The sequence below is a fragment of the Leuresthes tenuis genome, unplaced genomic scaffold, assembly GCF_036924035.1.
Source record: "Leuresthes tenuis unplaced genomic scaffold, fLeuTen1.0.hap1 SCAF_4, whole genome shotgun sequence".
NCBI classification, from domain to species: domain Eukaryota; kingdom Metazoa; phylum Chordata; class Actinopteri; order Atheriniformes; family Atherinopsidae; genus Leuresthes; species Leuresthes tenuis.
In genome coordinates this window covers 11,245,406-11,258,445 of record NW_027325358.1, presented here as the reverse complement: position 1 = coordinate 11,258,445, position 13,040 = coordinate 11,245,406, and the positions used below count along the sequence as shown (strand labels likewise).

The 13,040-nt window shown below is 39.0% G+C and overlaps 1 protein-coding gene across 1 annotated transcript in view; it reads right to left on the bottom strand.

Annotated features, from left to right (window-relative positions):
* Positions 1-904: 904 nt before the first annotated feature.
* LOC140305619 (dolichyl-diphosphooligosaccharide--protein glycosyltransferase subunit TUSC3) overlaps positions 905-13,040 on the bottom strand; it is a 58,143-nt gene continuing 46,007 nt past the window's right edge. Inside the window, exons 9-10 of the mRNA XM_072384566.1 lie at positions 4,719-4,809; positions 905-1,145 (exon numbers count right to left, since the gene is read on the bottom strand). Coding sequence (XP_072240667.1) covers positions 1,130-1,145; positions 4,719-4,809 — 107 coding nt within the window. The 3' untranslated portion in view covers positions 905-1,129. The remainder of the gene's footprint in view (positions 1,146-4,718; positions 4,810-13,040) is intronic.

Sequence of the window (13,040 nt, the reverse complement as noted above, 5' to 3'; positions counted from 1 at the left end):
TGGCTTGCACATCCTGTCAGAAATGTTAACCCCACTCGCAACGGTTTATAGTAAACTCATGTGCTACTATTTTTTACATCGGTGATTGGAGTTCAGTGTCGGTGTAGGATGGAGGCGACTGTCAGTTTATTGTAGCAAAGGGTAACAGAAGGGACACCAATACAGATTTCTGTTTGAGAATCACACCTTGGGCTTTGCATCCCATTTCATTGCAAGTCTATTCTTATACTAATGTTTACTAAATGCCAGTTATGAAAACCATTTCCTTTTTGGATCCAAATTGACTTTAATAGTCTCATATGAACATTAATTCACATGTCAGCTGTCAACATCTTACTAACTCATATATGAACAAAGCAATGTGAGACTATAGAAGCGAAGATGGGAGAAGAGCCTCTTCTGTCATGGCTCAAGGAAATTACTGTGAAAACTTTGAGCTTGTTTTTGCCTTAACTTCAGAAGCAGCTACAGTAATGAATCATATGATTTATGCATTATGCACTTCTTTAGTGTGCCTATATGAATCAATGTGTGGTTTAATGTTTGAGTGAAAAATATTTTAGACAAATGGTAACAGAAGCTGGTTGCCTCTTGAGGCCGAATAAAACCAAAATCCAATGGAAGTGCCGGAATTTATCAGGTCCATAATAAAATCTTTCTAAAGGTTTCTCCAGTTTGAAGAATATATCATTACAATGACAAACTGTGTCAAACGCTTTAAAAGATTAATTTAATTTTTACACCTTGTTAGTCTGCCTTACCTGTGGCACCACTTTTTTTTTTTTTTTTTTTTTTAAGATAGGCTTTAATACAGGAATTAAAAAGGAAAAAATGTCTTTGCCCACTTTGTGTGTGTGAAATGACAAAGAATACTCATCCACTGACAAGAATTATTAAGAAGCCATTATACAGTAAACTGCCAAATGCCTTTATTTTCCAGTGCACAAAGAAAGAATTATTACATTTGAATATGTGATGATGGAGAATAAAAAGCAACACACACAAGAAAAAAAGCCCACCATGCAGACCCAACAGTGACAATCCCTCCAGCTTTTCAAGTTTGTTCTGGACTCCTCTTCTCTTCACCTATACTGCCTCTTCCCAATCCTTTGACCTCCTCCTGCCTTTTTTACTTAATAAGGAAGCTGCAAGAAAGAGGCAGATTATACATAGAGGGAGAGAAAGAAAAACAAAAGGATATAAATAAAGTGTTTGTGGCTTGGGTTGCACAACAACATCCTTTTAGTTAGAGGCAATACATCTATGTACACAACAAAGTTTGACGAAAAACTTGGCTGTATATCTTGTTGGAAAATATTTATAAAAAATACTCAAATAACAGTTTGTGGAAGCATGTAATCAGGCAAAATTGCTCAGATACCTGCAGAGGATACATTTGTGCTTATAAAGAAAACCGAGGAGCATCAAACTCGCCCCACAACACTTCGAGGTTATATGCTATTCAAATTCAAAACATGCACCATAATCATACACAGGAAGCCACAATCAAACATCAATAACAGCAATTTAAAATGGCACAGCTTCAAACTCCAAATAAGTAGCAGTAAAGTGCACCATCTAATCTCACTAATACAGTGTCTCATGAAAGGATTCACCTCCCCTTGTGGTGTTTTTGTTTTTGTTTTGCATTTTAAATGGACATGTTTAGGGAAATTATCTAAAATAAATGGTCTAATTTATGGGCAGGTGTGAAAGCTCAGCTGAACTCTGGTGCAGACCAAACAAGCGAACTCTGGTCTCCATGAAAACGTGGCTCTCACTTTGCTTGCAAGTGAACCCTGGTGCGGTTCGCTTACAGTGGGAAATGCAAACGGACTATCCGGCGAACAAAAGAGAGGAAGTGATGTAGAGCGCAGTGCATTTTGGGTAGCCAACTGTAAACAGGGTGCAGTGGTACATAGTTTCCTTATTAATTTCCAAAGCACATCTGGTGACAAAGCAACGGTTTTTGCTGTTCTGCATGACCTCTGCTCACCTCATAATAGTTCAGTGTGTACATAACTTTTCTGATGACGGGTGAACTCATTACAACCGTCTCAAAGTATGGGTGAAGCAGCTCACTCAAGTCTGATCGGGCCTTGTCCTTGCGGTGAATACAACATTGAGTTATGTAGCAGCAACGCCTGCAGGTCATGCAGATACCGGTTGTCTTCAGTGTGGCAAGGAAATAACATTACATATGCAAACACAAATTTGCCATGTCATCAAAGGGGAGACTGAGGCATATTCTAATGCCCACCAAGGAGATGACTTCACACAATCTGGCATGGCAAGCAAAAAGACCACGTATCCTGTTACATATTAATGCTGTAAACAGAACCTGTAAACGTCTCCACACTGGCCAGCATTTTTAAGATGACTAATTTTCAGGGGCTCAAAGATGTGTATGCATGTGAACGATAGGCACAAACACAGAAGAATAGGTGTATGTAAAAATAACCAAACCATTTGTGTATAAAGCCAAAGTATCATATGAGTCTGAACATCTGCACTGCAGCTGTGACAGGCTCCATAGTCTGTAATACTGCTATGCAAGCAGGAGTAGCAGGAAGACCAGGCAGCTCTTAAAACAGGTCAGAGTTCTCAAAAAGTGCAAAGTAAGACTAGAAAATAAGAAATCTATGCATCCAAAACTCTGAATGTACCTCAGAGCAACATAAAATCCATTATTAAAAGGAGAAAGAATATAGAACCATACTAACCCTGCTAAGGTTTCATCAGCAGCACCAGAGAAATTACCATCAACCATTTTTTATTCAGATTACAGTCTTAAGGAAAACTTGCATTAGGTTCAACCCTCATAATGATAATGTAAGAGTACTGCTAAAGCAACACCACCAAGCTTTAGATGGCTTGTTTAAATATCTTGAAATTTTCTTGTCAAATCAAAGAGCTCAGCCTGATTGCGAGTCCATAATATGACTTCCTATACAGAACACGCCCAGCTTGAAGGACCTGGCGCATACTGGCAACTGTTTTTGGTCTTATTTCTTATTTTCTTCTCAATTTTGCACCATCAGAGTTGTAGACATGGTGTGTTGATCCAATGAATCACAAAAATCCATTTAAGTAGTAGGTTGTCTATCAACGAAACTGGAACAATGCAGTAGGGGGTAAATACTTTCACAAGGCACTGTTAAATGTGTGTGTGTGTGTGTGTGTGTGTGTGTGTGTGTGTGTGTGTGTGTGTGTGTGTGTGTGTGTTGCTAGGGACATAAGAAAGTAAAGCATTGACTTTAAACTGGTTCAGACACCAACCGCTTCCCTGTTGATCTGTTTTGTTGATGCATAATTGCGATAAAGTGTGATTTTCAAAGTGGGTGAGCTTTTCCAAAAAGTTTCCTAAGTCGACTTCTGAGAAGCCGGGTGGTTTGCTGCACAGAGCAAGGTTGGGTTAATGCTTTCATAAAAGTATATTCTAAATGATGGTGTCCTGTGACTGCCGACGGCATGTTTAAATGTGCTCGTTTTCCTTTCTGATGATGTACGCATACAGCTGCTGTTCTCTAGAGACTCACTTCAGGCATTATTTGTTCATGACAACATGGACAGGGGCAAACTACCTAAAGTAATGTAAAATAATAGTCTATGCAGACAATATTAAATATATAAAAATTAAATATTAAAATGTCATATAGAGCTGAATGTTTGGATACACACCTGATTCAAACCACAATTCAGTTTGCACAAATTGCAACAAAAATCTTGGTTGAATTTAGTAACAACTTTGATGTTTTATAGATAACCTTGTTTTTGTGAAGGTTAATTGATAAATGAGTCGGAAGAATAGAAGGCACTCAAGCAAAGAGTCTGAACTTAAAATACTGCAGCTTGTAAGAAGAGCTTAAGTTTGAGGCTTCTCTCACATTGTCCTTATCTACTTACCTTGGCAGTGATAAATATTTCAGTAAACATAAAGCATTTTCACATGATACACTTTTATTCATCAACAAAAAACACAAACGAATGGTTGGATAATTAACTTTGATTGTTTCCTTTAAGCGATCTTTTTTTTTTTTTCAAGTAATTAGTACATATTACATGGAATTCCTTTGGACCAATCGCTAAGTTTTAAAGACTTTCCCTTACTGAGATAGTATGATTTGGTGCTAAAATCACAGAACACGGTGCAAGGCCCTGTCACAATAAATCATCAGTCCTGTTGAAGTGCCCTCATTCTGAATCTCTCCCAGCTCCAGGGGTGTGCTTCAGCAATTGGGGAGTTATGGTTTTGTGTTGTAATATCCTACAGCAGCCCAAATGGCAATGAATTGGATCCAGACTTGTATTTTCTGTCAAACTAAATCTTTTTTTATGAAGTTGTGACCTTTAGTTAAAAGTGGGACCAAATTGCTGCTTTTCTGGCTCACTAAGCCAAAGGAAATTAGTGTCCACACATCACAACATAACAACCTTTAGAAAACATGCATGGATGCAAGACTCCAAATAATCTGTCTAAAACTAAGTGAAAACACATGATATGTATGTCAAAATATGACATACATACTATAAAGTGACAACATCCTAACAATAATCTCTGTTAAAGCTGTAGCTGTAGCTGTAAGTGTATCTCTGGATTTTGAACTATTTGAATATTGTGTTTTCAATCAAACATTTGTTTTTAAATGACGAGACCAAGGGAAACAAATTAATTGTGTTTAATGAGCTGTAATAAAACAATCTGGTCCTATAGTTACCTGTAGGGATATCCATGGTACTTGGACCTGAAGATGGAGAGCAGGAAACTAAAGAAAAACACCACCAGCCCAAGGCCAACCAGGCAGATGACTGCAAGAAGACACACATACAAAGATAATTAGCTTCCATAATCTAAACAATAATGTTAAAAGCACCTACAGTTTAGCTGCAGCGCGTGTTCTAGAGAGGTTACCCAGGCTAGCTTGCTCATTTGGAATGGCAATCCTCACTGCCTGAATGATGGGTTTAATTCACTGGGATGTTATGCAAAATATGTGAATACTTGTCTGTATGTTGAGGTCTAAGTTACTGCAAAAAAAAAAAAGCTTAATTGAACTTGGGTGTGTTACAGAAACATTTGCAACATGATATGCCCAAAAGTTTTGATTAGCAGAATGAGCACGTGATTAAAGTCCTTGGGCTCTGTTACTGTGCAGTGTGCCAGCACATAGGAATCTTATTCCGTTAAGCACGCACTGTACGGATGAATGCGAACAACATCTGCACTGGCAGACTAAACTGATAGAAGATGTCTCAAGAGTCCATTAAACTAATGCATTTCTAGGATTTGTATTATTATCTTTTTTATTCACCCTTTAAAGAAAAAAATATCCATTCATTTACTGACTAATGACATCCTGTAGAATGTTTACTTTTTCTTTCTTAATGAAACTCAACTAATACTACCCACACACCAGAAGACTTTGAAAAGACTCTAAGGACATCTAAAGACTAGTGTTTAGAGTTTTTAGTCCCAGACTAGCCTCAGACTAAAGATTTTAAAAAGACTGTGAATCTTATAGGGTCACTATTTACAAGACTACAACTAGATTTTTTCCCATTATGCAATTTTTTCCCATCATGCTCAGCAGAACTTTTACAAAAATGGAGGAGAAGCAGCTTTTAGCTACAGCTACTCTTGTCTGCGCAGTGGTTTGTAGTGAAAAACCCAACAAAAAGAAGAGGAAACGCCACAGAATATGGGCACCGCAGATTACCACCTTAAACTTAACGATCGAGAAGACGGGAACGCGCCGAGAGTCCAGTTAGACTCCTGAAGACTGTCAGTTTTTAGTCTGGGACTGTGAAAATCGTTTGGTGTAAGCCCAGCATAAGGTATAATAAAAACTTTGATTTTTTTTCTTTTACATTCCCCAACATCTATATCTTATTCTTTTGAGTTCATACATATATATATATATGTATGTTGTTGGACCAACCTATTCATACATAAATTATTAGACAATAGCCTGTGAGAATACTTTATCTCAGACTGTATCTCATCCATTTCATTCGCATTTCAAACACTGACGCAACTCTCTTTGATCTCTTTTCAAACTGAATGTGCTTTCAGTTTCAGCATGTTACGCACTAAAGTCATCCTCTCCTCTTCATGTTGGTAGTTCAGACACAGAAACATAAAACTACACAGCCCAGAACACATACTTAAATAAATTTGCTGCTTTTGTTCCCCCCATGCGCTCGTCACTCTGGAGCAGGCTATATCTGGACCAACCAGACCACATGACCTTTCCCCTTTGCTTCAGAGTGAAAATTTGTGCTCATTGTGCTCCCAAGCCAACTGAAGCCTTTTTCCCCAATGATCCTCACTGATAAGTGGTTCCCTTCAAGCTGACAGCTCTGTAGTCGCAGTACTTTGAGTTCTCTTTGCATTGTGCACGTGGTACTACTCTTACTTTAGCTGCTGTGAGTTCGACTGTGAACTCTCTTCTATAGGATTTTACCAGACGTTTAACTGATTATCAGTTAAGTATTTATTTCTCCCATCTTTCATGGTTTTAGTGGGATTTTATGTGGGAACATTTTTAACCTGACTTAAATAGCTTCAGCAATCTTAGGTTTTTTGTTTTCTGAAACACATTAATCACTGTAGTACTATAGGAGACTCTTATTTATGCATTTGCTTAGTTAAATGCAGGTGATGACTTTCTTTGGCCTGCTGGCATATACCGACAGGTGACGAGAGTGACATTACAATGGGATGTTCTTGCTGGGAAAGCATGGATGCTGGCATTCATGCTGATATTACTTAGAAATCCACCATTCTTGTAGACAAAGAACACCCTTCCCAATTCAAAATATTGACCTTCCCTCCAAACTCCCCAGATCCCAATCCAATCGAGCATTGACTGGACGGACTAGAATAAGCCCAATCCATAGAGGCCCCAGCCCATGGTTTGGCAACCCCCAAGATTCCAAACTCCTATCACAAGACACCACAGAATACTCCATGAGAACATGAGGACATGAGGCCATGCCCCGACGGGTCAAATCTGATTTGGCGGCACATTATGCCATTATGTTGTTAAAGTTGTGGCTTATCAGTGCAAAACAGATCTATAAAAATCTTAAACAACACTCATGGTGACTTTCATAGTCACAAAAAACAAACAAGTCATAAAAAAAAATAAAAAAAAAACCAACAAAACATTCACCTTTATTTAAACAATCCTTCAAAGTACCTGATACTGCCTCTGTCATCAACCCTGCCGTGATGCAGAAAATTATGGTTGAAGCCATTATGATCTTATTTCCTCTGTGGCCATTCTAAAGTGAAATATACACAAACATGAGCTTTAGTCTGCAGGGGAATTATGTGTGCCTGCATACGTGGGTCTACGAGTGCATGGACACTCACCCTCATGCAGTTTCTAATCCTTGAGAGGCACTGTGTTAAATTAAACTGTCACCACCGACTGATATTGTTAATCAGGGATTAGGATGAGTACCTCTTCTGGAGACTAAATAGCCAGATATCCTTCTAAACTTTGTGTGTGAGAAAGTGTGTGTGTGAGAAAAAGGGGGGTGGTTGTGTCAGAACAAAAGATTTGGCTGAGAAACTGTAAGATGGATTCTTAGTGTCGATTTGTGTGAATGTGCTGGTGGTTGGTGTGTTCTGTGTGTCTTTGGGTGTGTGGTCTTTAACGCATGCAAGTATAAAATTACATTCGCTACCATCCCTCAGTGTCAGCTGCTCCATAACTGCTTCGCTTTCATTCTTTCACTTTCTAAGCATAGAGAAACATTTACAATTCAACGTAAGCGTCTCAGGGTTTGTGCTGTGACAGAGCTGCGTGGATGTGTGTGGCACAGCAGGTGAGATGACATTCAAGTGCTAATCCATGGAGCACAGACACTCTTGTGTTCTGAAACGTGCACGGCACAAACGTTTGCAGGCATCAAACACACGGGTAAATTAGTCATTCTTTATTCAAACTAAATCCTCTTTGAGACGCTACATTTTGGGTCAAATAAATGCTATACAACAACTGATTCAAGAAAATGTCCTGACAAGTATATGAAACACAAAACTGTTACACTGATTGACTTAATGTGAATTTGAGAGTGTGTGCCCACAGAGAGCCCTTTTGCCCCTGTGTTTCACGGGTTGCTACACTGACATATGCGCGTATGAGTGTGTGAGTGCCAGAGTGTGTGAGTATCTTCATTAGGTATAGAGAGGCGTATTTCCCTTACCTCATCAATTATGACAGCAGTCTCTGCGTGGATAGTGACACTCCCAAAAGCACACGCACTAAGCATGCCAATATGCTAAGTGATTTATGACCTTGGCGAAATGACAAGTTGTTTAAGCTAATAATTTCCCTCACAGACAAAGGTGGTTATCCCTCTTTTGACTGAAAGACTTGACTCAGTTTTAAATCATGATATATTAGCCCGGTGATAACAAGAGAAAGCCAATACATATTAGGTTAAGCTGACCTAATAAGGAGCACAAGTATGAATAGATTTGGCGCACAACGGTTCGTTGCATTTTAATCTTTGATAAGCAAATGTCTTCAGAAAATACAAAATGAGCCAGTCTATATATGACCATTCACAGGCCTTTGTTTTTACACCAAAAAGAGACAAAAAAAATGCGTATTGCATTTCTTTAAATGTTATTACTGTGAAGATACCCTACAATGTTTAAGGTTTCAAGCTAAACAAATAACACCCACTTAAACCAAATCCCTCCCAAATCTTAAAGTACATATAAACACCTTCCTCATGGTTATATGGTCTTAAAATGGAGAAGGGCCGGCACTGTTCGGAGTTTTGTTCTCTCAACCGTATCATACTTATGTAAAATAACTTGCTGATAATGTTATGTACATTTAAGCATATGGTACTTTAAAGTTTTTGTATGCAAGCGCAATTGTGTGTGTCAAGAGATTAAAGGGTAGATGAGATGGGGTGCCTGCATGGCAAACAGTGAAAATAAAGTGAAAATAAAGTGGGGTCCAAAAGTTTGAGATCAGATAAAAGTAATGTTTTCAAAACAAAAAAAAAGTTGAATGTATGACTTTTGGATTTGGACAAAATCTGAAAAAACAAAAGATTGATGACATGCTATTAAGACTTAAGCAGACAACAAATAGGGAACGGTGCTTCATAATTAAATATGGAAGCAGACAGATCCGTGTCTGCATTTCTTTTGCTACTCTGGAGTCACACACTCTGACCTGTGAAAGGTGTCTGCCTATTCTTGAGAGACGCACGACACCCACTGATTTGCATCTTTATGGAGAACAGTTCATACTCAGGAGGATAATGAGTCCAAAGGCACCTCAAAACTGTGCAAGCAGCACGAGAAAGTCAAAGAAGAACAAGGAGAGGCTGTTTTCATGCAGGTCAAGTGTCATTAAAAGCAAACGAGGGAACACCAAATAGAAAAGAAATAAATCTATATATTTTAGCTTTTCAAGTTTCTTCTAAAATCGTTAAGTTGTTATAGTTTGTCACTGAAGATCTTGTATTAAACTTGAAACAGCAATCTGTTCTTAATCATTTCCTTTAATGTAATTGTTAAAGAGAGAAGTATATTAAAAAGAAGGACAGCGCTTTTCAGTAAAGCTCTGAATGGTCAAGGACCAAAATACATCAGTGACCTCCTGACCCAGAATGAACCTTCCAGACCCCTCAGGTCATCTGGATCCGGTTTCTTATCAGTTCCCAGAGTCAGAACCAGACATGGAGAAGCTGCATTCAGCTTCTATGCTCCACATGTCAGGAACAAACTCCCCAGAAAGCCTCAGACACATCTATTTTCAGCTGCATTTAAATAAAGCTCCAAATAAAAACGTAAGCATATTTTACATTTTTATTAAATCTTATCTTTATTCCTCTGATTTAATCTATTGTTCTTATTTGTTTTTTTTTGTTTAAATTTCAAATCACGCTTTCTATCTCTACTGTTTTAATGTCTCTGTAAAGCACTTTGAATCACCTTGTTGTTGAATTGTGCTACACAAATAAACTTGCCTTTTACGTGGCTTTTTTCTTTGGACGACAGGTGGATTAGAATTTCTATCTATGAGGAGCTAAGAGTCGGAGGAGTAAGAATTTGCTTTGGGCGTATGTCATACGGATGGATTAAAAAAACTCTTTTTGTTGTTTTGAGATCCTCTTCTCTATTTTTTGTCAAGTCTCAATCTCTTTCCCAGTCTTCCGTCAACCTCCTTTTGCACATCCAATTCAATGATTATATATGAATTGTATATTCAGTGAGTTCATTTACATGTACAATTAACTCCTTTGCTGACTTAGACTGACTACTGAATGCTGTGCTGTGATGCAGCTCTCCATTGCAGCAGCTGATAATGTTGTGAAGATGCACTTGGTGGTATGAAAATGACTGCTTCTACCTGCATTTATCTCCCACATCCACTGATTACACCAACATTGAAGCCTAATCCTCAGTCTGTTACAGACTGATGAGCATTCTTTGTGCTCCTTTAAGGGTCATTTACACTCCCATTACGTACTTAAAAAGGTACATTCGCTTCAAGTGTGGTCAAGCGTCACTGCCCACCTACTCCCACACGTGCTTTATGCTGGCATGGTTGTTGGGCAATACATCCACCAAGGGCAGTGCACAGTTCAGAGTTCACTTCCGAGTTCGGACATCAATTACAGACATTAACAAACATGACAATGGAGGAGGAGGAGATCGTGATACTGCACCACAACATAAAGAGACAAAAAAAGAGGCAGCACAGTAGACGGTGGTAGTATAGAGGCATGTGGACAGAGTTCCACCATTTCTGTTTTTGTCTTCTTTTTGTTTGTTCTTTTCACTGGTCGCATATGAGCTATACTGCCCAAAACTACCCCCCAGAGGATGGACAGAAGACTCTGTCTGTATGCCTCTGCGTATTTAATGTTGAGCATAAATGAGACATTATGATGAATTTATGTAACTTGCACGTCAAGATGCATTTTTCAGTAAGTATGAACAGGTTTACTTCTATTTAGCAAATTAGCAGTTCATAATTATAGAGGTGACTTGCACTGAAACAGCTGAAAAAGGACTAGAGAGACCTGTCATAAGTTGTAAAGCATAGATATAATCTGTGTTGTATGCACAACATATGGATGAATCTGTGGTCTTGAGTCTGATACTGGACCAAGTAGCCAAGTTTTAACATCTCGAAAAGAAGTTTTGGGTGATCATCTTACCTTTAGGGTGTGTGTCTATGCATGTATTTTCTTGGCAGGAACAGCCGATGGGGCAGGGAGACGTACTTTCTCCCATCACATCATCAAAAAAGCTCTTCTACTTAGGTGAGCGTAGACTACAGCTCACAACAAGCTCCAATCTTGTACGGTCACAAGAGCACAACACTCACCAGCAACATACTACTGAGTGCATTTGTTTTTTCTGTGATCAGGATATATCTCACGATTTTAAAACAGAAACTGAATATGAAATCAATACATTTCCTGTACCACCCATCCAGGAAAGACACTGGGAAAATAGTATGGTTCAGGTGAATATTCCAAAAAGCTCTCGCTCTCCATCCTCTTTGCTCTACAAACCACCACACAGCCTGCTTCTTGCACCTGTCTACTTGCCAGTGATGAAGAGGACAGAGAAAGTTATTAGAAACATCAAGCAGTAGACACTTGACAGCACTAAGAGGTTGCAGGGGTGTTTCGAAACCACTGAATTGGAATAACCTCATATCCTCTTCATGTAATAACTGTGAGCAGGTGGATACGGTGTCATCATAAATCTTCTTCAGTGTGGATAACAAGAGTCCCACCAAAGAGGTTCCAATTTTCCCTAATAATACATTCTGGGTAACTAAAGAACTAAAACAAATTCTCAACCAAAAAAAGAGAATTTTCTTCATTGATTCTGAGGTTAAAAAAGGGAGAGGTCAACAAAGATGTCATTAAAAAAATAAAGCAGAAGCCCGTGCAGTTTACAGCCAACACCCTGACCTCAATCCTTTTTTCACCAGATCGGAGAGGGAGAACAGCTCACAACTTAAGTCAAACCTGAAGACTCGGTCCTCATCGTTAACACATAGGCGGTGGGAAGAGTGCTCAGAAGAACTGAACAGCTCCTGGGATAGACAACATCCATGGGCATTTCCCAAGCTTAAGTGCTGAGCACTCTGCTCTGTGCTCCAATACCTGCAGCACAGTCCCCAAAGTGTGGAAGCACTCCACGAAACTGTCTGGTTACGACGGCCATGAAGAGGTTCATAAAAAAAAAATCTCACATCACCAAGGTTTCAGACTCATTTCGACTCACTGATGGCTTCATACTGGGCCGGCAGGAGGGTTGAAGATAAAAATATAAACAATCATTCCTGGACACCATCGACAAGCATCTAAAAAAAACAAAAAAAAAAAAACAAAACACCACAGCTAGACATGTTGCAAATTTCTCCTCAGCATTCAATACCATGCAGCCACACATTCTAACAAAAAAACTCATCGCACGCTCTCACCAAGACCACCAGCTCATCCTGTGGATAACAGGTCACAGACAGTGTTAGTTAACAACACATTCTCTGACAACATCTTCACATCAACCGGCTCCCCACAAGGCGGTGTTCTCTCGCCCATTCTCTTCATCTTTTACACCGATGACTGCAGGTCCACACGGCTAAATTGTCAATTGGTGAAATCTGCTGATGACACAGTCCTCGAGTCTCTGCTTTTAGGTCTCACATAGAATCACAGCTTAGGCCTGTAAGAGTTTGTAAAGTGGTGTAAAAACTTTTGCCTTCAGCTGAACGTGAATAAAACTAAGAGGATTGTGACCTTCTCCAGGAAAGAGAGATAACTGGCTGAGGCAGTCACCATCTCCATTCAAGGGAAGATTGCAGAGGACCATAAATACCTCGGCATAATCTTTGATAACCTTTTGAAAATTAATTGATTGAGTGAAAGATTGAATTTTTCCTCGAACAGAAAAGAGATTCTCAGGAAATATCAATAGCGAATTTAAATTTAAAGCAAGCAAGGACATTTTAACAACATGTCACTACTCCTTCAATGAA